The sequence below is a fragment of the Carassius auratus genome, chromosome 36, assembly GCF_003368295.1.
Source record: "Carassius auratus strain Wakin chromosome 36, ASM336829v1, whole genome shotgun sequence".
In the NCBI taxonomy this organism is placed as follows: domain Eukaryota; kingdom Metazoa; phylum Chordata; class Actinopteri; order Cypriniformes; family Cyprinidae; genus Carassius; species Carassius auratus.
Genome location: NC_039278.1, coordinates 8596728 through 8622889, shown reverse-complemented (window position 1 = coordinate 8622889; position 26162 = coordinate 8596728). Strand labels below are relative to the sequence as shown.

Genomic DNA, 26162 nt, shown 5'->3' with positions numbered 1-26162 from the left:
GCAGTATTTTGTCTAATAATATACTTGATTATCTTCATTAATCCTGGTATTATATATTTTAAAAATTGGGTAGGATTTTATGGAGCAGGGTCCGATTGACCCTAACTGGATTCAGTCCAATTGACTGTATTTTTTTTTCTTTCATAAACTGTGAATATTAAAACAGTAACACGTTTTTTTTCTTCTGAAGCTCAAACAGTACAGCACTAGTACTGCTGAGTGATGCTAAACATGCATGAACTGATAAATATGTTTTTTAATGCAGTTTCTACAGATAAACCAAATGCATAAATGTTAATATCTTAAAAGGGTAGTTGAGAAAGTTACATAAAATAATTAATAAATACAAGTAATAAATAGATGTATAAGGGTCTCTGTAGCTGCCTTTTACGATGAAATATGATGTTCATATTGACTCACAAACATATAGAGTGTAGAGTTGGGTAAAATGCCCCTCTATTGTTTGTTTTCCTCAAAATAACCAGCTAAAGTCAAGATACATTTTACTTGTTGCTTAGCTAATCTGAACATATTTGACCATAGTCAGCTCTACCCTATAACCATAATATAAATGATTTCTGCACATTCCACAACACATAAGTATCTTAAAGTAAATTCATATGAATCAGCCATCGATTTGCCAAAATGTAAAATAGCTATGAATTATCAGAGCCTGTTGACCGTACTAAAAAATAAACTACTTTCTAACTAAAAGAGAAACTGAAAGACAACTCAGAAAAACAAAAAAATTAAATCTGTTTATTATCCCATTTCAAATTTTACAAAAATATGACAAACTAAAATAAATAATCCCATTCCCTAATGTTGTTTTTTATTTTTTAATAAAGAACAGTTTTACAGTGGAACATTGGAAGAGCTCATGATAGGTTTGTGAGGTTGCCTCATCACAATCACTTCATATTTCACAGTTCAACCCAATGTAAAGTTTCTTCTAAAGTTTTCCAGTTCTTCGATAACAACCCAGTGCAGCCTCATTATACTTGCAGCTATTGGTAGCTTAACTACTCAAATCATTCAATTAAACATTAACAGAAACATGAATGTTATGAGGCCAGAGCAGATGATCTGAGAAGATGTGGACAGATACTGAAACACTGCAGCAGTTCAGTTCAACCGAAAAATGCCTCTTACTTCCAATTCCTCACCAACTATTGACTTTTTCTACTCATCTAAAAACATTCTTACAGTCCATCAATCGGTGGACCTGAGTTACTCTAACAAAGGAATATCAGACCAAATAAAAGAGTGAAGAAAACAAAATACTGTTTTAGGTGACAGATACTTCCTTCCTAGATTATAAATGCTGCAATGTTATAATCAAATCCAGTTTTTGCATATGCGATGCAATTGGATATAAGAATACAATAAAATCATTTAGTTTCAGTTGTTTTGAGAAAACCAATTCATATTTGGTTAAAACATATTTTAGACCTAAAGGAAGTATATTGTTGTAGTAATGCATCAATTTTCAATGAAATTTAAAAGCAAAAACATAAACAACTGAAAACTGGCATATAACCATAATTAATGTCTTGGTAAACATGTACTAAACAAATTCAGAACATAAAACAGATTCAAATTACCATTCAGGCCAACATATTATTGCAACAACTTCTGTTGTGCAAATCATGTCAATCAAATAAAGAGCTAAATGCATAGTTTGTTTTGTTTTCTATGAAAGCTAGAAGTAAAAATGTAATAATCGATCACTCGAGGCACCTCTCATTCCTTCATGACCTTACACTGGAATATAAACAGCTTTACACTGATTCGAATGCTTCATAGAAACCCATTATAGGGTGTGACTGTGACACTCTGGCTTCTGTAATGGGTTTTGACAGCAATAACTGAGCACATTGTGTTAAGATAAGACCCTCCCATAGTTGCTCAGGACAAACTTTCTTTGAAAAACACAAATTCAAAAAACAGCCTCTAAAGACAGAGACATTTACGGCTTCCTTCACATTTACAATCCCAAGCACGTGCTTAGCAGCTGTACACAAACACAATACGTACACTAAAATAATGTGCAAAGAGGAGGCAAATATTAATTTTGCTTCAGTAAAAAAAAAAAAAACTTGGTATTAGGTAGGGATGAATAAATTAAAGTTGGCAACAAGTGGATTATTTCAGTAGTGTATTAATACAAATAAAATTCAGCATTTTCATATGTAATGAGGCTGTTTACATTGGCTTGCAGGATAATGACTTATTAATATTTAACTATTAAATCATTATCATAATTAATATCATATGCTACCAGTCAACAGTTTGGAAACACATTTGAAAAGTGTAAATAATAAGAAAAAATACAAATGGAAATACCTAAAATATATTTAAAATTTATATACATAATACATAATAATTACCAATAACAACCAAAAATGTTAACAAAATGATCTTATATTTAAGCTCCTTCAAAGTATGCTTTTTTCTTGTTTTTATAAAAAATGTTAGTTTTATATAGAAAAATATAATAATAAAAATATGGAAATAAAAATGTCTGCAAAACTTATTGGAAGTATTAAAGCAGAAGCCTTTTTTTATGACAAAGTTTGTCAGTATGTCCAAATGTTTGACTGGAGGAGTATGAAATGTCTCTTCATCTGTTTTTCTGCGGTTTATACACTATCTTGCTAAGTTTAGGGTAGTTTCAAATCTGATGTGATGCAGTTACAAAGGATTAAAGTCCGTATGTAATATATCAGCTTGAAGTTTCAGAGCCATGATATGGTTATTGGTGGCAATGCAAACACAATGACCATCAACTTCAGGAGAAGACTATCTATCCTGCCCCTCCTGCTGCCTTTGTGTACAGCGCTTCACAAAAGTGTGTAACGGATAAATGAATTTCAGACAAATAAATAATCAACATCACACACCTCTTTGCGTTTGTTTCATTGCAGTTTTCATTATTGATTTCCACTTATTAATTCATAAGAGAATATTGCCATTTGGAGCCTTTTATTCAGCATGGACTTACTAAATCACCAGTAGTTTTTGCTTGTAAAGTTGCTATTGCTCTACTAAACCAGCTGTTTTAAACACATACAAAAGTTTTCATTAACCATATTTGGAACTGCTGCTTGTGAGATTATAGTTGTTATGGTATTTTGATGGTCGTACTGTGTGACTGGTATAAATTGTTTGGTAAAATTTTTTTTTTTTCGGCAACCCAATAAAATGTTGCAATTATCAGACTAGTAATTAAACATTGCCCTTTAAAAGCCGTCAGAAACGCAGCTCATGTATTCCTAGTTGGATTGCAGAAAAGGCAATGTGTGTGTGTGTATAAGTGTTTGTGTGTGTGTGTGTGTGGGGGGGGGGGTCTTTTCTGAAATATAGCCAAAGCATTGACCAATATGGGGTGAATTCACTAAACAGTGGCACCACTGTAATGTGTAGCATTTCCGCGTGCGAAACCATGCATCATTTACCAGCTGCAATCCAATTTAGCCAGGTGGTATATGCGCCGATATTGCACTGCGCCATGCGTATTTAAACTACGTCAACGTTCTTATCATCTTACTTTATATGCAAATGAATTGCATTATAAAACGTGCTAGATTAGCACTTTCGGAAAATGGACTTGTATTTAAAATGGATGTTTGTGTACGTTTCCAGGAGCAAGCAATTTTTGTAATTTTTAAAGAATTAAACATTTTATCGCTCGCTATCTGTCAGCGTTTGTCGGGAATAAGGTGCAAGCATCCTCAGCACTACTAGAGGTCGACTGATTGATTGTTTTACAGATTAATCGGCATAGATACACGATTGCTGGAATAATTGGTTACTGGCATAAATCCATCGTTTTTCAAGGGTTGTGTCATAACCCTCTCACACAAGCGCTTGTCAGTGCGGGTGTTTTGTTGTTATAGTCTTCATAGTTTGTTGTTGTTGTTGTTATTGTTCTGTCTCTTCAGTTTCATTTTCTGTGAAACAACGGCCCGGGACATTGTACGAAAGGCTACAAAAATTGGACGGTGCGTATACAGTACGCGCTTACTATTTGGTGATGAAATGTCTGACCCAAATGTTTAATGTCACGATTTCTATTAGTTTATATCCGGTCACTTTTATTTATTATTTATTCAGCAAAGTTGCATATTTAAAGCTACTGACGTACAGTAAGAAATCAAATTGATGTTCATGCAGCCAACATATAAACAACACATTTAAATCCAAATTATAAAGGGGATTTCCCATTAAACTACATTATATTTGACCCAAATCATTGTTTTTTAATATATAATTTAAAAAGTACAGTATATTTTCATTGGTCAGTACAGTGCTTTTTTCTTTTAGAAAGATCTGCACAATTTTATTGGAGTGTTCAATGCTGTCATCTCACGACCAAGTATTGGTTAAGTATTTAATTAAGTATTGTACGAGGTGGCTAATTCATATGAATTCATACGGCTTTATTAGTATGATTTTGAACGATTTGTCTAGTAGGGTTTGGGGCGGGTTAGGTATAGGTAATTCGTACAAACTCATACAAATTGTACAACTCATCAAATACGTACAATTTATCACAAATCACAAGAATTTGTATGTGTAAGTTCATATGATTTTGTACGAATTCGCCACATTGTGAGATTTACAAATTGCTGTGAGACCAGGCTGGAGTGTTATGTTTTTTTTCCTTCAGTGTTCATTTAAAAAACTAGTGGATGGTTATCGTCCAGTGTGGTCCAACCTAAATCGTTATCTGTAAAATCCATTATCAGTCGACCTCTAGTACTCTAGATACGCTCACTTCAGTGAACTCGATGCTAAAACAAAGCACGCAACACGTGCAAATACACAACGTTAATCTGTGGACCCGGTGAATTCTAAATCCAAAAATAAACTTCTCTAGTCCGTGTTCTGCTCTGGCTTGAGAACAGTCCACATGACGCTATTTTTCATTATTAGCCATGCACACCGTCTGCTTGCATCCTAATTGGACTTGTGTGTGTACAACAGTGCATGTGCAAGCGATTTCATTACTCCAAAAATAGAAGTCAGCTCAGTTGTGAACAAAATTGTCAGTTGGAAAATGAAGTACACCCGGGCTTTTAGTGAATTCCCCATTATTTTACTAAACAGCTTCCAGGTCAAATCGTGCACAGCCTCAAAACATTCCTACTCTCCTGCCCACAGTGTTACTAAGTAGTTTCTCACACTGTTTTTAAAATCATTTTCTTGTTACATCTTAGGGCCTGAAGGATCAGCATCGTATGAGGACCCATTATCCCCATTCTCTCCACAAGGGGATGGGATTTCGTCAGGGACCCCATTGAGGTCGGACTTTGTTGGGGGCTTGTCCTGCACCTGTCCCCCATCCCCTGGTTTTGAAGACTGACCCCCATTTACACATGCCCCTCCTTCTGGTTTCCCAAAGTTGAACAGTTTCCCAGGATTGAAGGACTTGTTAGGGGATTGGGACCTTTCTGCCCTCTCCTGGACTGGAGGAGCTGTCGACACACTGGTCGAAGCCACCACTGCCTCCTTTTTGTTCTCAGGTGACTTTAGGAACTTAAAACTGAGGAAACCATGTAGCTTGGGTTCGTTACCCGTGGGTGACTGCGGGGAACGAGCTGTGCCAGAAGAAAACTTGTTCTGCAGAGGGATGATCTGCTTCAGTTTCATGACATTATTGTTTCCAAGAAGTGAGCTGGGACGTTTGGGTTTCTCCCCACCACCCCCTGGTCTGGATTTGCCACTGTGGCTCTTGTCGTGGTGGTGGTCTCCACCGGAGGAGTCCGAGCGGCCGTCGTCTCGATCACGCCGGGCCTGATAATCCGCCTGACGCTGACGCTCCTCCTCCTCACGCTTCCTCCTTTGCTGCTCCTGGAAATGCTGCTGTGCCTGACGCTCATGCTTCTGGAAACACATGTACACCAGCAATGAATCCAGTTGCTACCAGAAGCCTAGATGTAGAATGTGTTGTACTGGTTCAACTCAAAAGAGTCTATACTACAGACCTAATAATATTCAGTTAACCAAATATTGTTTTGGTCAAAGGTGGATGGGGGATTACCTTAAACGCCTCTTTGCGCTGAAATTCCAGCTTGGACATTTCCTCTCCAACCCAGCTGGGGATGTCTGGTATTGCCACATGAATTATATACTTCAGTAGTACTGCAAAGTGCTGTTCACGCACGGAAAGAGAGAAAGTCAGCGATTCGTGTGCTAGGTCACTGAATACTGAATGCAACTGTGAAAGAGGTCAGTTCAGGAGGAACTTCAGACTTCTGGCATGATTTGAGAAGTGAATAGACAGAGCTATACTTTACGATTGGACTGGAAGCATAGAAGTAATAATGATAACATTTCTGAGTGCATTTCAAGTGCAAATTACAAAGCTAATCTCATGTGATTTACTGAGGAATGATTTTTGCCCTGAGGGTCTTATAGAAAGAAAGCTTCTCTTCTAAAGGCTGGAATATACTACACAACTTTTGTCCAGATTTGTGCCTGATTTGCAGTCTGGTGCTGAAGTCTGAGCTTCATTTTGGGCAAACAGAACTGACAGATTTTACAGAAAATCATGTAGTTTAAACTATACATTGATCACGAATTGTCTTAATTGAAGGTAAACATTTCATTCATCCATCCAGTGTTGCATTTTGTGTTACACTTCTGTAGTATTTCTCACCTCAGTACTGTTGGTCAGACTTACCTGCACAATTGACTTCATTTGTATCAAGTTTATTTGTTCTAATGCTTGCCATTTGTTTACATCTGTTCAATAAGCTTGAGAGCTTTTTACTTTTATTAGCTGTACTAGTTTTTACTGCTGAGTAACTTAAGCATAAAAATTGTTCATGTTTTTTGCCATATAACCCATCCCTAATAAAGAGTTATTATAGTAACTCTGATACATAACTAAAACTGATACTAAAATTAAAACCCTTAAAAAAAACGTTATTTCATAGTTGCCAGGTAGTGATATTACGTTTGTGAACGAATCGTTCTTTTGAATGGATCTTTCAGGTGCATGAATCGTTCTCGTTCACATAATCCTTTGACTCATATTTTCTCGTTCACTGGAGTTCCTCCCTCCACAGCAGCGCGGCGCTATTAGCAGTACATGCGCAGATTAGTGAACCGGGTAGCTGTGATCTGTTTCATCCTGTCAAAGAGTTACTCAACCTCGAACCAATAGCCTTTAAGTATGAGATGTGACGGAGCATGTTATTTGTTGAATGTAGTGAATGAATACGCCCTTCACTGAACGAGTTTCTTTGAGTCTGAACGAGATCGAGAGATCTCCTCGTTCGTGAATTTGTACGTAACTCGTTTGTGAACGAAATGAATGAGAGTGTTCCGGCTCAGTCAGTCATTTGCATGTGAATCTCGATCAGCTATCAGCAGAAAGCGGATACAATGTGGCGTTTTATACTGTGCTATGCTATTTTATATATTCATATTTAGCGTACAAACACAACTCTACGTTTAATCACCGATTTTTGAATATGAAAATGTCTGACCAAACAATTCAATTCAATTCAAGTTTATTTGTATAGTGCTTTTTACGATACAAATCATTGCAAAGCAACTTTACAGAAAATTACGTTTCTACAATATTTAGTAGTAGCTTATCAGTGGTATCATTTTAATTATGCAAGAAAACCTTGCGCTTTGCTCATCTGAACAACTTTTTTTTTAATTTAACTTTTAACTTTATTTATGTAAATAAGCAGAATAGTAAATATGCTTGTTGACTTAAGACATAACACATTTCGCTACCTGTTGGCGTATTTATGTAATATGAAGAAATGTCACTGAACGAATCTGAACGAATCATTTTGGTGAACGAACTAAAAATGAACAAATCTCCTGAAAGAATTACAATTTCCACCGCTATTGCCAGGGCAACTTTTATTTTTTTTTACTTAGCTTAACTTGATTTACTTAAACAACTACAGCTAAAACTGAAATAACAATGGCAAAAACTCAACAAAATGGAAAAAAAAAAACAGATTAAAAAACGAACATTATTTGTCTCTCAGTGATACTAAAATAACACTGGTGTGTATGTACTTGTACGTACCTCTAGGATGACGATGGAGATGATGGCCATCTCAGGACTGAGCCAGGGAAACAGTCTCTGTAGCTGCCCACACTGACCAATCAGATAGCAGTTCACTATGATGGCAACCAGACCCATGGCTTCCATCACTGTCTGTGCAATGACACAGGACTTTTAAACAACCTTGTTGTATAAAGACACTCTTTAGAGCAGCATCAGATGAGTATTATAATGTTTTTGAGAGTGCTCAGTGTAGTCTAACCTGCCATTGCCCGATGCTCCCCACCCTCAGGCTGAACGGTCTCTGTGCGCTGGTGCACAGTTTAAACGCGTCGCTCCGGATCTCAATGATATTGTTAATCAGGGCACACATGGCGGCCAATGGAAAGGCAGAGGAAAAGAGCACCACATATCCAAACTGAACAAACATCTCCTGGTAGTCCTGGAAAGTGTCCTGGAAAGCAGTTTAGGGACATTTTATTCTAGAGGTTTAGAGAGAGTATGTCAGTCAGAAGGATCTTCTTGGCTATACTCTCGAACACACATACATTACAGAGACATCGGTGGTAGAGTGCTCTGTTTTAAGAATGTTTAAAATACTACAGAAATGGTATTTTACACTGCTGTTGAAAAATGTGAAAAAATCCTCAAAAAAAAAAAAAAAATTACTATCAATTTTGAAAACACTTAATTTTTTTTTTGTGGAGCCATGATACATTTTTTCAAATTAATTTTTCACATCAACTTAAAAAGAACAGCATTTAAATAATTTATTTAACAATGTCAAACCTTATTGTCACTTTTGAGCAATTTAATGTGCCCTTGCTGAATAAAAGTATTTATTTATTTTTTCTTATTTGTGAACAATCAACTGCTTAACAACTTGGATACACATTCTGAGCACAAACTCAATGTTAGTTTCAGATCCAAATGAAAACATTTTAGGGACGTATCATGTATTAGCGAAAATGTTTAGTTCATTTTAATGTACGATAAATAATTAGGCTTGTTTTAATGATGATGACGGTCAACAGATTTTTTTTGAAGACGTAAAAATTAAAACGACAGGTCACACAAAAATTAAAATTTTGTCATCATATACCGCACAGATGCTTGTCCACATTGATATTTTTAGTATTTTCTCTCCATACTATATATGTCAGTGGGGACCTGCATCTGTTTGCTTACCCACATTCTTTAAACTAGCTTTTGTTATGTTCAAAAGACGAAATAAACTCATTTTTGTTTTGTGGGTGAACGATCCCTTTAAATGAGATTTGAACACTTTCTCTTAAAAATGTTAGTTGCTGCCTGTTTTACAGTGGGGCTCCAAAGTTTGGGCACCCCTTGCAGAATCTGTAAAAATGTGAACAATTTTCTAAAAATAAGAGAGATCATATTAAATGCATGTTATTTTTTTCTGTCCTGACTCTTGAGTAAGATATTGTATGTAGAAAGATGTTTACATTTAGTCCAAAAGACAAAAAAAATTGTTGAAATTATTAAAATAACCCCATTCAAAAGTTTGTGAACCTGTGTTCTGTTACCTGATGATCCTCGACTGTCTTTCTGTTTTGTGATGGTTGTGCATGAGTCCCTTGTTTGTTCTGAACAGTTAAACTGAGCAGCGTTCTTCAGAAAAATCTTTAAGGTCGTGCAGATTCTTCAGTTTCCAGCATCTTTGCATTTTTGAACCCTTTCCAGCAGTGACTTTATGATTTTGAGATCCATCTTTTACACTGAGGACAATTGAGGCACTCAAACACAATTATTTAAAAAGGTTCAAACATTCACTGATGCTGAGGATTCATGGATCATCAGGTAAAAGCACACTTTCAAAGGGGCTATTTTAATAATTTCAGCATTTTTCTAGTCTTGTGGACTAAATGTAAAACATCTTTTGTGTACAATATCTTACTCAGGACAGTACTAAATTAAAAATAACATGCATTTAGTATGATCTCTCTTATTTATTTAAAATTATACACATTTTCACAGATTCTGCAAGGGGTGCCCAAACCTTTGAGCCCCACTGTAGATGTTTTAATACGAAGGGCAAAAAAAATTGATTGAGGGCCATGGGCCAAATGTCAATGCTGCATTATATCCAACTATATAATATTCCAATGTATTTTACTTTGAAAAATAATTAAATAATATATATATATATATATATATATATATATATATATATATATATATATATATATATATATATATATATATTAAAAATCTAATTCATTTATTATTTTTACATTTCAATGCAAGTCTAAACAGAAAAGTGGGTTGCACTTTATTTTACAGTACGTGTACTTATAGTGTACTTACAGTGTATTTATCTAAGAAAGTTCTGGTAACACAAGGTAACTACATGGGTTAGGGTTAGGTTTAGGGTTAGTACCTAGTTATTACATAGTTATTGTAATTACTATAAAATGTACATAGTATGGAACAGGACTGTAAAATATAGTGCTACCAAAAAGTGAAATCAAGTATGTAAGTAGTGAGTATGGTGTGCCGTCTGACCTGGTATGTCTGCATGCAGCTCTCCATCTCGGCCTGTGTTAACGTGGTGCTGGTTTCCTGCTCCTCGGGAGGATCCATCCACGAATCTCTCTTGGTCTTACTGTCAGCCCTCTCTAAGCTCCGCCCCCTCTTCCTGAGCCTGACTGACGTGTTGTTCTCCACTCCCGCTGGCAGCGGCTCGGCTGTCTGCTCCGCAAGCCCGTTTTCATCATCATCATCATCATCATCACACATCTCGAAAACTGAGGTGGGATCCATGCCCCTCTCCACCATGGTGGGGCTCCCCTCCTCCAGGAAGCTGTCGTGCACCGGGCTGACGGTGCTAGCAGACTTACGCTCAATGAAACTGACCTTCCGTAGCTTCAGGCCGCAGTCCATGAGGCTCTCCGATTCGTTATCTTCTTCGCCGTGCCTCTCCCCAGGCTCCTCGTCCACATCCTCATCCGGGACGCCGCAGCCACCGTTCAGACACTTGCGTTCCCGTCTCTCCTCACCCATCACGGTGGGGTCACTGGGCCACACTTGTGCTCGTCCTGCTGCAAGCCGCCCGTACTTGAGCAGCGCAGACACCAGCAGCTCCCAAACGGCCCTCAGTGTGAGCTCCCCCAGTCGGTGCCGCTCGGCCAGGTAGGGCTGCAGGACTTCCTTCATGTTCTGCACAAACTGCCGGATTATCAGCAGTGTGGCCAGCATCTACAGCAACAGGAACACCACCACCTTACAAGACTGAGCATTTAAACTTCATTTGAAATGTTCACGTAAATAAACTGTAGTTAGAAGCTCAGAGCCGTTGTGCATATGGTCATATATCACCTCTTTCAGACGCTCCATGTCTTTGAGGTAGAATCCAATATAGAAAAGGCTGAGATAAGAGTTGACAAACTGAAACTGAGAAAGACAGAGAGAATATTTCAGGAACAATGCCAGTGTAGGTTTAGGAGAAGTTGTTGAATATTTACAACCAAGTCTGGTCATTAAACATTTTATATATAAATGATTGATTTATTTTTCTCTTGATACTCACCAGGACCATTTTGATGATGAGATTTTTCTCATAGGCACTCTGGAGTCTGTAGTTTTCTGTGGGAAACCGAAGACTCGGACATTAGTATTCACCTCACAGGGGCCTAACAGCTAGCCAGTGTTTATCTTAGCTTCTAGAGAGCTGAGTTCCCAAAATACAGACCACAATCCATTTCGGCTTTGTTACTTTTTACTACTGACACACTGTTCCTGAGTTTAATGCAGGACTCAGTTTTGTTGAATATAGCGTTGGTGAACACCTCCCACATGTCCTGACTCACCCATGTCATTTAGCCAGCAGGCGATCTTTCTGTACACCTCATCGCACGCCGTCACAGTGATGGCCAGCATGATTTTAGGGATGAATCTTGCTACACGTGGAAGCTCCTTAATCCCCATCACAAATTCCTGCCAAACATCTGCTCATTACAAATGGCATTTCTACTGGCACTGAAGCATTTGCACTCACTGATATGTAAATGCATTTATTCTTTTTAATCATATATTATGGTGAAACATATGGGAGATCATTTCTGCCACAGGGTATAAAAAATGCAATCTCATAACGGAAACCTTTTTTATTTTTTTTGCAATTCTGAGTTTCTATCTCACAATTCTGACTTATAATATACATTATGAGAAAAATATCTGAATTGAGAGAAATCACAATTGTAAAATCTTGCAATTACTTATTTGTTACTCCGTGGCGGAAAATAAATCTGAGATATAAAATCAGAATTGAGAGAAAAGGTTAGAATTGGTGAGTTTCTATTTATCTTCATATCTCATATAATCATTTTTATTTTTTTATTCTATGGGCTTTCATAGAAACATCATATATACCATATATTATTATTATTATCATCATCATAATTGTGTTATGTTCTCATGCATGCCATGATGATCATTTATAATGTTAAATGTTAATGATAAATGTTTTTAACTTAAAAAAAAAAAAATCCTTTCTGCATGCCCTTGGCATTATTTGCAGCAAAGAAACAATAAAGTATAATGCACAATGTGTTTTTTGGACATTATTATATCAAAGGTTAAAATTTGATATATGAATGTATAAGGCATTTTTTTTGGGTCCTGTTACTTTTCATAATTTGTTATTAATTATTTTAATCTGCATACATAATAATAAGAAAATGTTGAAAAATGACGGCAGGACACGTCAACTACCAAAGATCAGTGTGTGTGAGAAAGTGTGTAACTCACCTGAAGCTCAAAGCAGACAAGCATGGCCAGAAATACAAAGCAAAGGCATAATATACAGACAGGAACGCTGACCAGCCATCTGAACACCCTCCTCCTCCACGATGGGTAATAAAACTCTTCACAGCCCGTCACTGGGCTGCAGCGCTTTACACCCTGAGCCGAGGAGCGAGAGAGACACAAATCATTTAAAGAGCACGCATCAGATGCCTTTGCTAAGACCAGCGATTTAATGCTGCAATTTAGTGCAGTTAATTTAGGAAAAAATAAAGCATTCAAAAGATTAAGACCTGTACATAATGTTACACTGCATGCAGTAGCTTATTGACGAACATGATGCTGGACAACGACTGACTGAGCCTATAAGAAAGCAATTATATGCTCCTAAAATTCAAGATAGCAAGGTAAAGTGTATGGGTTTTTGTCTTTATTACTGGTTTTGTTTTTTTGTATATATATTACAGTATATGATATAAATTTGCAATATAATATGAGCAAAAGAGCAGTTTTTTTTCTCGCAAATATCTGCACAAGATAAAATCTCTGCTAAAAACTCTGTTTTGCGATCAAAAATCATATTTAACAAAGTCACAGCAAAGCTACTGTTTCACTACCAAATGAATCAATGGTTTTCAACAAAACGAATGAGCGAATGATTCAGTGACCCATTCCTAAAGACTGTGACTTGATTCATTTCTGAGTGAATCAGCAGTTTGAACAAATCATTGGAATGAATGACTCACTTATTATGGGTTTTACTCTCATATTTAGAGTATCATTTCTTTTTTCCCCCAAAAAAACATTAAATGGTTAGTTCATCCGAAAATGAAAATTATGTCATTAAAGGGATAGTTCACCCAAAAATCTATATTATGTCATTAATGACTCATCCTCATGTCGTTCCAAACACTTAAGATCTTCGTTCATCTTCAGAACACAAATGAAGATATTTCGGATGAAATCTGAGAGCTCTCTGACCCTCTCATCAACAGCAACGCAACTGTAATATTCCCAGGTCCAGAAACATACTGTAGTAAAGACATCAGTGGCTTAAATTAAATTACGCTTTCCCCCTGAATGTAAACAACACTGATTATGTCCAATATGTTTGTGGATGATCTCCAAAATGGCAGAAGATGTAACTCAGAGGAGAATTATTGTTGAACAAATTATGTTATTTTTGTTTTCTTTGCAAAAAGTATTCTCATAGCTTCGCAAAATTGAATTTAAACCACTGACGTCACATGGGCGGTTTTACCGATGTCTTTACTAAGTTTCAGGACCTGGGAACATCAGTTTCGTTGCTGTCTATGGAGGGTCAGAGAGCTCTTGGATTTCATCAAAAATATCTTCATTTGTGTTCTGAAGATGAACGAAGATCTTAAGTGTTTGGAACGACATGAGGATGAGTAATTAATGACAGAATAAACTTTTTTGGGGGGAATTATCCTTTTAATATCCATTTATTATAATTATCTACACCATAATGAATCAAAACAAAATAATGACTTTAAATAATGCTTTGGGGATAATTTCTCAGCCAAAATTAATGTGCAATTAATATGCAATTATGTATATTCATTAATTGGCGCATGATGTATTTAATTAGATTTAAATTTTGAATAGCTTGCCGTAGTCGTTACCCTGAACTGGGGTCTGGGCTCCTCCAGTGACTCAGATGGGGTGTCCAGTGTACCCCACTTATAGGCGAGCTCCGCCCCTCTGCGTTTCCAGCGCTCCAAGAACAAGGTGGCCCACACCACATTAAAGAGAGCAAACACCACACAACAGATATCCCTGCTGGTCTAAGAGCATAGCGACAGAAATATCAATCAAACCAACAATAGTAGCAGCTCCTGGAACAGAGTGGAGCAGTCACTTTGTGTGGTTTAATACCTGATCTGATTCTGTGAGCATCCACAATACAAAGCCAATGACGGCTGGATACAACATGGAAGTGGTGTAGAAACCCAGCCAGGCGAAGTACATGGCAATCTTCACTCCAAAATAATCACAAATATCATCTAACAAAACAAATCATTCAAGTATCTGAGTGGGGCTGCAGCAACAAAACATAATCAGTAATAAAACATGGAACAGCCAATTTGTTTTTGTTTTTATGAATCGATTGCATATATAGTAGGACTGGAATAATTTGGAATAAAATATACATTTTGATAAATTAATCATTGATAGACATTAATTATACGTTTTGAAATTCACAAGTACTTGTATTTTAAAACTCTATGTAGCAATGTATAAAAACTATTAACTATTTTCCAATAATACAGAATTTTTTCAATAATGCAACAGTAGCCGATTATTTTTTAAATACAACATAAATGTGCTTAATGAAAATTTAGATTAACCCATATTTCATTATTTTTTTAGTAAAATTACTTACTTAATATTGCAAAAACAAGAATAGCGATCAAAATGGTCAAAACTGGGAAACCATCTTAAGAGCAGCTGGGTTGTCAGAAACATTATTAGCAAAATTCTTTTTCAATTCTAAAATAACAACAAATTGGAAAGAATGCTATATTTCATAGTCACTACTGACCCAGTGGCTGTTTTTCACACACGGCCTGCACCCATGACTTCATCAGCTGTCCCAGAATCCTCTGCTCATGAAGCGGGAAGACTTGCTGGATCACACCTCGTGCTCTCAGCTCAGGAACTGGAACAGACACACAGTTCATGCTCACTAACACACACACACACAACATGAACAGCTATTCAAAGCTGTGGTAAAATGTGCACTACATCTGTCACAAACAACATATAAAGCCTCAGCCTGCAGACCATGGAGATACTGAGCTGTATGTACATACAGGCCACTGGCACAGATCAGGGCTCTCAGGAGGTCAAAGGTGAAGGACTCACTGATTGGCTGTCCTTCCAGGAAGTGGATGTTGTGAAGGGCCTCCCCGTGTTTAGCTCTGAGATTGTCCAGCCAGTATTTGATTATGCTTTGACGTTCCTGTGATATAGAAAAGAACAAGGTTCAATCTACAATAATGTTCATGTTAAACAAAATGTACAACCAAAGTCCATGTTGATGTCTTTGAGGTGGCACTACTTTTTAATTTTACATATGATATATTTACATATTATTATGTTTTTTATTCATATTTTTGTATATTTTTTGTTAAGTTTCATTTTATGTTTTATTTTTTTTGTTTTACTTTTGTTATGTACTTTAAAAAAAATTTAAAAAATTTAGTTTTAGTACTAAAAACCTTTAAAAAGTACAGTATTTCTGTATGTTATTATATTTCAGCTAAGAAATATTTTAATATATTTAATATAATTTACCAGTTTAGAGATATTGCAAAATATAAATTGTGTAATTATTATTTTTTAAGTTTATTTGTGCTGTACAACTTTTACACATTTATATATATATATATATATATATATATATAGATATATATATGTATATATTAGTGATGTTAAACGATTCATCACATCTAAAAGTTTTTGTTTATATAATATATGCCTGTGTGCTGTATATTTATAATGTATCTAGAAATACACAAACATACAGGCATTGCATATATTTAACAGAAATTACATTTATATAAATATTTATATTCACATAATTTATATTAATTATCAATATTTTATATATAAACAAAACACATTTTTCTTAAATATATACATGCGTGTGTGTGCATTTATATATTCATATTAAATACACAGCACACACGCATATATTATATAAACAAAAAAAATGTATTTTAGATGCGATTAATCGTTTGACAGCACTGATATATATATATAAAGCTGTTTTGTTGACATAAATGAATGCATTTGTGTTCAGTGATATTAAATAATAATTTTTACTTGAATAAAACCAGTTTATTTAGATGTTACCGTTTTAGGTTACTACTTCTTTTTACTGTATGCAATCCCAAATTTAATAACTGTTTGTCCGTTTAAATGAGATGTCATCAGCAGTCTTGATAACAAAGGGGACTAAACAAACGTAATGCTGTGTCAAAACCTTTACGCTCAATATTGTGAAGGACCTGTGAGGTGAAGAAACAGAGTTCACTCTCAATGTTCTCATAGATGTAATCTTCCTCACAGGAGAAACTGCGAGAGCCGCCACCAAACTCCGGCTTCACAGCTTTCTTCAGCCCCATCTCTTCAGCCCCTCGTAAAAGACTGACCACACGAGAAAAACATACATCAGCAGAGTCAAACTCAAGATTGCCTTGAACCAGGAACAATAATAAAGCACAGAAGAAATGTAACAAACTGTACGGTAGCATTAAAAATGTTGGTGTCAGAAGATTTTTTTTTTTCAAATCAATACTTTATTAAGCAAGAATGCATTAAATTCAGTGTTAGTTTTGTATCATCGAGATACTATTGTAGTTTCAGTAGCTAATATTCTGAATTTTATTCTATTTTTATATTTTAAAGTTTGTATAATAATACAGTATATATGATATGATATATAATTATAATTTGTCTATATAGATTTATTAAAAATAGTCATTTTAGTCATTTTAATACATCACGTTAAACTATTTTAAAATGAGAAATGTTGATTTGTTCACTAGCTGAAATTAAATAAGCCTTTTTTTTATTTAAGTTAACATTTATTTAAAGAAATGTTTTTTTTTATACATTTAGTAACCTTGATTAAATTGATCAAAACGTTACTCTTTTTTCTTAACTGTTACAAAATGTTTTTCACAAAAATGTATATTTCAAACATTAAAAAAAACTAATCTTTTACGAAAATATTGGGCAGCACAACTGTTTTCAACATTGATAATAATCAGAAATGTTTCTCGAGCAGCAAATCTGCATATTACAATGATTTCTGAAGGATCATGTGACACTGAAGACTGGAGTAATGAAGCTTTGGTCACAGAAATAAATGTATTCATATAGAAAACACTTAAAATTCGAATCATATTTCACAATATTACAGTTTTTTTTAATCAAATAAATAAGCATGGTAAGCATTATAGACTTCTTTCAAAAACCAACCCCAGTAATTTGAACTTTAGTGTATTTCATAAACCATCTTGATTCAATGAGCTCCCATAAGGTCCACAAATTCTTATGTGGCGTACATGACAATGACATCAGCATCACCTGAAGAAACCTTCACAAACATAGAAGATCAAACTAAAGGAGAGATAAAAGCTCCCTCTCACTTTTCGTATGTGGCCGTGACGAAGAAGGCGTACATTCTGGTGTGTTTGTGATGTCGGATCTGAATAATGAGCTCTGGGACGCCGAGCCGTATGTGGTTCAGAAGCCAGAGCAGCGTGTGGTCATCTGTGGTGTCTGTACAGAGACAACAATAACAATAATGACCAATATGATATTTATTACACTGAGACTCAGTTGCTAATGGATTTTTTCTATTTATACATACAGTAAGAACTTAAGAAGTTATGTGTAACTTACATACAGTAAGAACTACAGGAGAACTTCTCACAGATATTTTCCATCGAACTAAAACTAGGAACTTTTAGATGCACGCTTTCCAGTTTCAAAAATGGAGAAAGTGAGGCACCGCCATCATCAATTAAAGCTGTTTTGTTTTTTTACGCGCCTGCCTTTACTAACATGCGAGTTCACCATCCTTTCTCCCCCTTCTCGTTCCGTGAACCTCTGGAGTTGTGAGTTTAGACAGTTTTTTTTTAACTGTTCCTGTGTTGTTCAGCAACTAAAAATTCATTTTAATCCTATAATTTTATATTATAATTTATTTAAAGTGATTAAATTGTAATGAAAAATAAATAAAATAGCTAAAGTAAATCGTAAGTGGAAATGCATCTGTCAATTCTGTCATGAGCATACATCAGCAATAACTCATGTTTAGGGGAACTGGGCATTATTAATATACCATGTAAGGTGGTATGTGCTAGAGATGGGTAAACCACTATCAGCAAGGGAGTGAAACATACCCCTTGTCCCCCCTTGGGCTTATTAGCAGGTGGTCACACTATCTGCATCACCGAAGCGACATTTTATAGAATCTGATCTGAATGCAGGCAGCGTACGCTCTTCTGTGTCAGTCGCGCCCATAGACAGTAAATGGACACAGCGACCCCATTGAAACTCAATTGAGGCAAGTGAAGCCCATTTTTAGCGTTTTTTAGCACTTCCGTTTCTGACGCTCAGACTCAAACGAAGCTTGACGACGTCAGAAACCTGTCTGACAGATGTAAATCTTCTAGTAGCTGTGTGTGCAAACTGCCATCGTTAATCTTGCAGAGACGGCGAGCTTGAGCGGGGAGTTCTTTGGCGTGAGTGAGCAGGAGTAAGTATTCTGATTAATTATTTTGTATAGTATTTTAAAATGTAACGCCCGTACGCCGCATTAAGTTAATTGCCTGCGAGCTTCTCCACCTGTCTGTACGGTAATGCGACAGAGAGTCGAGTGGTTATGACGCAATCATTAGCCTATTATTACAAAAACTGTTTCTATGGGGACATAATGTAAAATAGAAGGTAATGGAGCCCTTTATACATTGTCGTGTATCTTTAGAAATAAATAATGGACAAACGGAGTCTTTAAACGCATCAGATGTAAAGTTATTCGCTGTCAAAGTGACGTCAAAATGAATGGGAGTCAATGGGATGCTAACGCAAGTAAAGTTCTGCTACAAGATGGCAGCACGCAGCCGACTTCAACTTCCGGTCGACTTCCTTGCCGCCTGGTCGCGACACAAGGAAGCACTGTTTTCTTTCAAATCACAGCATAAATACACGTAGAAACAGTGCATCCTTGTGGTGCGGCTGACACAGAAGAGTGTAGGCAGTTAATGTGATGTGGGGAGACAGAGGAGACAAATTGTTGAATAAAGTCGTTATTTTTGTTTTATTCAAGTGCAAAAAGTAATCTCGTCGATTCATAACATTACGGTTGAACCACTGATGGCAGATGGACTATTCGGACGACGTCCTTCATACTTTTCTGGACTTTGACAGTCTATGGGACAGTCACAAGCCTCCCGGTTTTCATCCAAAAAATTTTCAATTGTGTTCGAAAAGACGAACAAATCTTTTACGGGTTTGGAACGAGTATCGCTTTAACCTTGTTAACATTTTTGCAATTTTTTTTTTTACAAATATACAAATAATTATGCATTACTCATAAATAATAGTTGTGCATTATATATTTCTTCTCACATATATGTTACTTGGTGGTATTACACTACATATATATTATATGAATATTTATATCACGGTAATGAAAGATGACCAAATTCAAATACCAATGCAATAACATAGCATTATTTAAAATATATATTTTAATTATTTATTCTGTGTTTTGCAAGAAATATAGAAAGAAAGAGACACCTGGAAACGTCATAAGGACATCACAGTTCTCTGTGGGCACCGTCTTCATCCAGGATTTATGGGACATGATGTGTCTTCCAGCCTGCAGCAGCCGCTTCCCAAATAATTTATCTGAGAAACACAACAAGGAGAGAGAAAGAGAAAAGAAAACAAACGTCATTCACTTTGCAATGTTGCTATGTACACCCCCCCACCCCCCCCCACCCCCCCCCCCACTCACAGTGCCAAGATTAAATACAGTCTCTCTCATTCCCCTTGAAACATGAGAAGAAGACAGAACCGAATGCTCCAGCGCTGGGGTCCTGACAGCACCAGGGTATGAAAATCAACAATAGCCTCAGACACCAGGAATGCAATTAAAACCCGTTATTAATATCTGGTGACGCTAGAGGCACATTTCACAAAAATTCTTTCCTAGTGATTTGAACATTTTTATTAGTGTTTAAATCAGTTTCAGAGTCAAACTGATGCATTTATTTGGAGTAACTATTTAGAGACTCAAATGCATTTTACAACAAGTACACAAGAGGTTCTGGTCAGTGGGACACAGTCTATATAATCTAACATAATCTCAGCTCACTATCCAGCACTTTACTAAAGAATCTCCTAGAGAAATAAGTTTAGCATAAAGTATCCCTATCACCAAATAAATACCAGTGCTTGATATTTGCAGTAATAGCTTTTAGATAATGAGATGTATCAATAATTTCATGAGAAATTAATTCCTAATTTGTTATATTTATTGCAAGATAACTGTACTGTGAAAAACGTAATATGTTTTTAAATAACCTATGCGTCATAATTGGATTAGATTTTATAAAAGGTTATGTTCATCGGGGGTTTAATTTAACATTATTGCACCATCATTTGTGTTACCCTGACAGTATTTTGTGTTTGCTAATGCTGTGTATGTATGTTTATTAGCCTTTGCTTATAGAAAAGACAGTTTTTATGAGTTTCACATCATAATGTAGCTTATATATAGCAAGTAATAGTTATGATAGTAGCTAATATAATAGTAATAGTTATGATTACGTAATTAACGTAATAAGCGTTTTTTTTATATTCAGCATGTGCGCGCTTTCGCTTAACGTAATCAGCGTTGTTTATGTTCAGTAGACAGCGCGCGCATGCAGAATGAAAACAACGCTCATTACGTTAATTACGTTCTTGGATACTCTCCAAAATGGCAGAAAACGGTAGCTACTGACTAAGTTATGTTATTACTGTTTTCATTGTGCACAAAAAGCATTCTCGTAGCTTTGAGAAATTGCAGTTGAACCACTCTTGTCAGAAGTACTATTTTACCGATGTCTTTGCTACATTTCTGTGGTTATATCTCTGCTGTTTATGGAGGGTCAGAGAGCTCTCAGATTACATCAAAACTATCTTAAATTGTATTCCGAATATGACTTATGGGTTAGGAACGACATGAGGGTGAGTAATTACTGACCGAATTTTCATTTTTGTGTGAACTATCCCTTTAAATGGAACATAAAAGAAGAGATTTGGAGAATTTTTTTTTTTGTCCATACAAAGGAAGTCCCCAAAATATATTGTATAAATAATATAATATATTAATAATGCCTGAAACAATAACACAGTATATTTAACTTCAAGTGAATTTTGATTTATTTTTCTTTTCCCCTGTCTAATCCACACACAGGACAAGTCAGAACAGATGGCTTTACTACATTGTCTGAAGTAAAGCAGCATCATCAAACTCATAACACATGTCACTAAGAGACACGTGTAATCTGGCCAGTCATCAGTCAGAGCTCACTGGCTTGGTTTCTTAGAACTCTTTAAGCTTTATTTTTACTCGGTGTGTAAAGCCGAAAGCAGAAGTGATGCCATGCTGTCATAATGCAACACATTTCCAGCCCAGGATAAGTGAAAGAGAAGACAACAATTAGACGTACAGAGAAAACACATTTAAAAAATAATAAGCAATTAAATCTGTGAACTTCTTAATGGAGGCTACACAATCCAAGGCAAATCCTCTCCATTTCTGGATTTTTTTCAAACGCTGCAGTAATTCCCCACTGTAAGTGCACTTCTGCTGTCAGAGGCCGGACATTAAAAAGTGCTACAAACGGTTATTCCACAATGAAAGGATGCTGATAATGAAAGTACTGCAAAAAAAGCAATTTCACACTGCTGATGAGCCAAAAACACATAGCCAGTGAAGAATTTACTGCATTAAACCTGCTACACGTTCTTTACGACTAAATTTGAATAGAAAAAGAACATTCAGCCCTCTTATGCTGTTTTTTTACATCTAATCTGGAGTCTGTTGTATTTGCTTATGAACGTGAGAAACATATCTGTAACAACTGCTGCTATTATGGGATGTTGAAGGAGCAAAACCTTATCTTGAGTGAGTTTTGAGAGCGTCTCGAAATGTAAGCATGTGTCATTTGGAAACACTGGAGTTGAAACAGGAGATCACTAGCTGTTAAAGACAGCTGTAAACTTTCACGGAGAGTTCTTCTGTGAGGAAGCTAACAATCTCAAAACTTATTGGCTTAGGTTTGCCATTAACCAACATAATGCAGTATGTGTAAGAGAGGGGAAACAACAATAACTTAAACCTATGTTTGATACACTCTCAGAAAAAAAAAGGTACAAAAGCTGTCACTGGGACAACCTTTTCAAAAGTTACAAATATGTAGCTACATTTTAGGTACTTCCATGCACACTTTAGGGGGAAAATTAAGTAGAAAAGTGTACATTTTAAAAAAGGTCCATCAAATCATCACAAACCATCCTATTCTCTTAATCATTAGAAGAAGACACTTTAAGCAAGATGGTGTTATACTGATTTTAGTTCATTAAACACATTTTTACAGTGGTGAGAAAACAGCAGTTAAGAAAGCATCTGATCATAGCGATGTGGTTATGTTTGCATGAGCTCTGAAATTTAGCACTCCGGTGACAACGTCACATTTCTTTATATAGTACTTTATTTTATAGCAAAAAGATTGCTATGAGGAGCATCTCAACATTATGAACTTTTATTGGAAAAGTGAATAAAAATCAGAAACAAAGAAGAAGGTTCAAGATTGTGTTCTTAACGGTTTTAGAGAAGGAAGGAACAATAATGAATCAATTGCAGATGACTTGAATCAAATTAAAAAAAAACTATTAATGCAAATTATTTGGTTATATATAACACATATATTACTGAGACGTCTATTAGACTATGTACATCTTCAAGACCTATTTTTTGAATGTTTGTTCATCTGCAATCCATTGGACGTTTCCTATATGAGATGTCAAAAAGACGTTTAGAAGATGTCTTAATATGTTTACGATACTGAATGTAAGTAAAACACACATCTATCAGATGTTTGTCCACAGCTGAAAACACACATCTGGGTTGTTGTCGTCTACATGTAGAAGACACTCATGCTTCGACTTCCAAAAAAAAAAAAACTACTTTCTCATCAGTTGCACATGGCGAACAAAGACAACCAGAGTGATGATGATAAAAGTCCCAATGCAGTTGGACTAAATATCAGCACTCTTAAAACCAGGAGGATCAGAACTAACTGCCAAAACATCAACAGTTTCACCAAACAGAAAATAAAAGCATCTCAGACAACCTGAACCTGCCCAAAGGCCCGTGAATAATGACTAATGGTGTGCAAAAAGTAGCGTATGGCCCATATTATGTAGACTGCAGCTCCATCTGAATGATGCTGCCGCATGACCTTCTACAGGCCACAAACACACCAGCACGGAGAGCTGAACACATGTATCCCGGCTCTGGAATGGGCATGAGGGGCAGACAGCATAACAAAGCGCCGCATTGTTCATTCTGCCCGAAGGATATGCCTACTGGTCTGCCCCTTATGCCCGCTCTCCTCTCGCGTCACATCCACCTGTCCCGTCAGTATCCACCCTACCCGGACTCACCCAAAATGCCCGCTGATGTGGGCTGCGGGGCAGCGCTGTGCTGCTGCTGCTCTGGCCGCTCCGGGTCTCCCTGCGCCCGGTGTCTGTGCCGCGAGCTCTCGCTGTCGCTGCTGCTGCTCGCGGGGGATGCAGCATTGGCCGTCGCCGTGTCGGGCATCACGCTGCCGCCGCTTCAGCGAGGAATGGGTGTAGAAATGGGACGAGTGTGTGTGTGGGTACACACCGGCTGGGTTAAATGAAGGTGAGGGTGAAGTGAAGGTTGTTGTGAGTCATCCTGTTCGGGGTGCGAGAAGAGACCAACCGCGGCGTGAGGAGGAGTACTATGGTGGAGGAGAGGAGGGACCAAGAGGAGAAGAAATACACCGCCTCTCTCTCTGTCTGCTTTCAAACACTCCGATCCAGACTGCCACCCTCTCATAGCAGACATGCATGAGCTGGCCGACCTCAGCAGGAGTGTATTGATGTATCGATGTGTACATTAGAAGTCAATCCTCAGCATTTAGAATGGCCAAACTCTTTTAGAATTAAGATTTTCATTCTAGAGAGATTTGCTGACTTATAGCCTATATGCAATATATTACCATATTATTTATGTGTATATTTTTGCCAAAAAGTTACAGTACTTTTTTCAAGTAGTAAATAAAACGATCATTGTATGTTTTGCAAAGAAAATACTACTGTCTACAGTCTTTCTACTTCCAAATTTCATGCTTAATTCAATATCTTTTTAGTTTACGCAAGATTTACTTTTGAGTGAAAATTGTTTAGCCTATACCTTGTTTGCACTGGAACCTGCAGTGAGAATCTTTTTGTCAACATTTTTATTTATTCCTGCAAGGTCGCCAAATTCATTTAAGTACAAATATTACATCACAAAACAGTTACAAATGCTGTTTAAACTATTATTAACATGTCAGAATAATTTACAGTAAAACTGATATTAATTGCATCGGCACCATTGGTTACTTTACTTACCCAATCCTTGCATAAATGTTCGAAAAAGAGTATTTGTGAACATATTTCTTCCTGAGGGACTAAAAATGAGTCACTCACCTGAAAGGATGAAGCAGGGTATTATTTATTAATTAATGCAAAAAATATCTTCCTTGCTGAATATTTCAGAATGGCTTAACTATGAAGGTGATCTAATATACATCTCTGTGAACAAAAAAGCATATTGAAAGTATATAATGGGGTGATTTTCTCCACAATCCAGGCAGATCTAGTCAAGAATAATTATTCCCATACAGTCTAAAATGTGATTTACATTTAAATGGTGATTTATATTAACATTAACCTCATTTTGTTTTATTCAAATACAGTTCTGTGTTTAAATTGCTGTAAGATAGTATAAATAAGTGTGCAATAAACACAATTGTATATTGTCTGTAAATGTCACAACACATTTTCGAACTATCTCATTACCACGAATCTGAATGCACTAAAATGATAAACACTGCATTTTTTGATGAATAGAATAGGTCTGTAAAAAAGATCTGATCATCAAATGTTAGATTTGATCATCAGATGAAATAGCTTTCACAAGCAATCACCTCAGTTTACAGTAAACCAAGCAATAATCATTTTTGCTTACGCATCAAATTTATTGCTTAAACATGCACTCTTCACAGCCACACTACCATTAAAAAAGCCAAAGGGAACTGCACGTACACCTTTAGTAATTAGACAGGAATTATAAAATGTTGCATGAAGTAGGCTAAATCACACATTTGAAGATGATTCATTTTTAATTATGTAATTTTAAAAGTGCATGCGATTTGAGAGCAGCTTAATTAGGTGTCATTATGTGCCAAATAAATAATTTAAAAGAAAAATAATAATTTAGAATTCTAAATCAATTTACTGTTAATTGTAATTGCAAGTGCAAAGCTTATTCTTTTTTTTTATTATTGAAAACCTAAAAATTTAATTACTGTAACACAATAATAAAAATATATACCATCACACATTGTAGGACAATTCACTTATACTAACTTACAAGGTATTTATTGCAGGGCATGAAATAAATGTGTTAATGTTTTTGAAAGGTTAAAGAAGTTTAACTTATTTTAAGATTGTAGAGTCCATGAGTGAT

At 36.0% G+C, this 26162-nt stretch overlaps 1 protein-coding gene across 3 annotated transcripts; it reads right to left on the bottom strand.

Moving 5' to 3' along the window:
- Positions 1-835: 835 nt before the first annotated feature.
- On the bottom strand, positions 836-24484 carry LOC113055134 (anoctamin-8-like). 3 transcript variants are annotated; one of them, XM_026221142.1, is made up of 17 exons: positions 24068-24484; positions 20147-20257; positions 17989-18121; positions 16843-16981; positions 15695-15791; positions 15372-15515; positions 14705-14832; positions 14452-14613; positions 12812-12964; positions 11872-11998; positions 11592-11647; positions 11381-11455; positions 10568-11260; positions 8304-8495; positions 8063-8194; positions 6047-6157; positions 836-5889 (listed from the first exon to the last, which is right to left on the bottom strand). In XM_026221142.1, exons 1-17 carry the CDS (start codon positions 24222-24224, stop codon positions 5212-5214), a joined length of 3288 nt encoding a protein of 1095 aa, XP_026076927.1. In that variant the 5' UTR covers positions 24225-24484; the 3' UTR covers positions 836-5211. The 3 variants fall into 3 exon arrangements, with proteins under 3 accessions (XP_026076927.1, XP_026076928.1, XP_026076929.1); XM_026221143.1 differs by having other exon boundaries at positions 15372-15488; XM_026221144.1 differs by lacking the exons at positions 17989-18121; positions 20147-20257; positions 24068-24484 and having other exon boundaries at positions 16902-16974.
- Positions 24485-26162: the final 1678 nt, after the last annotated feature.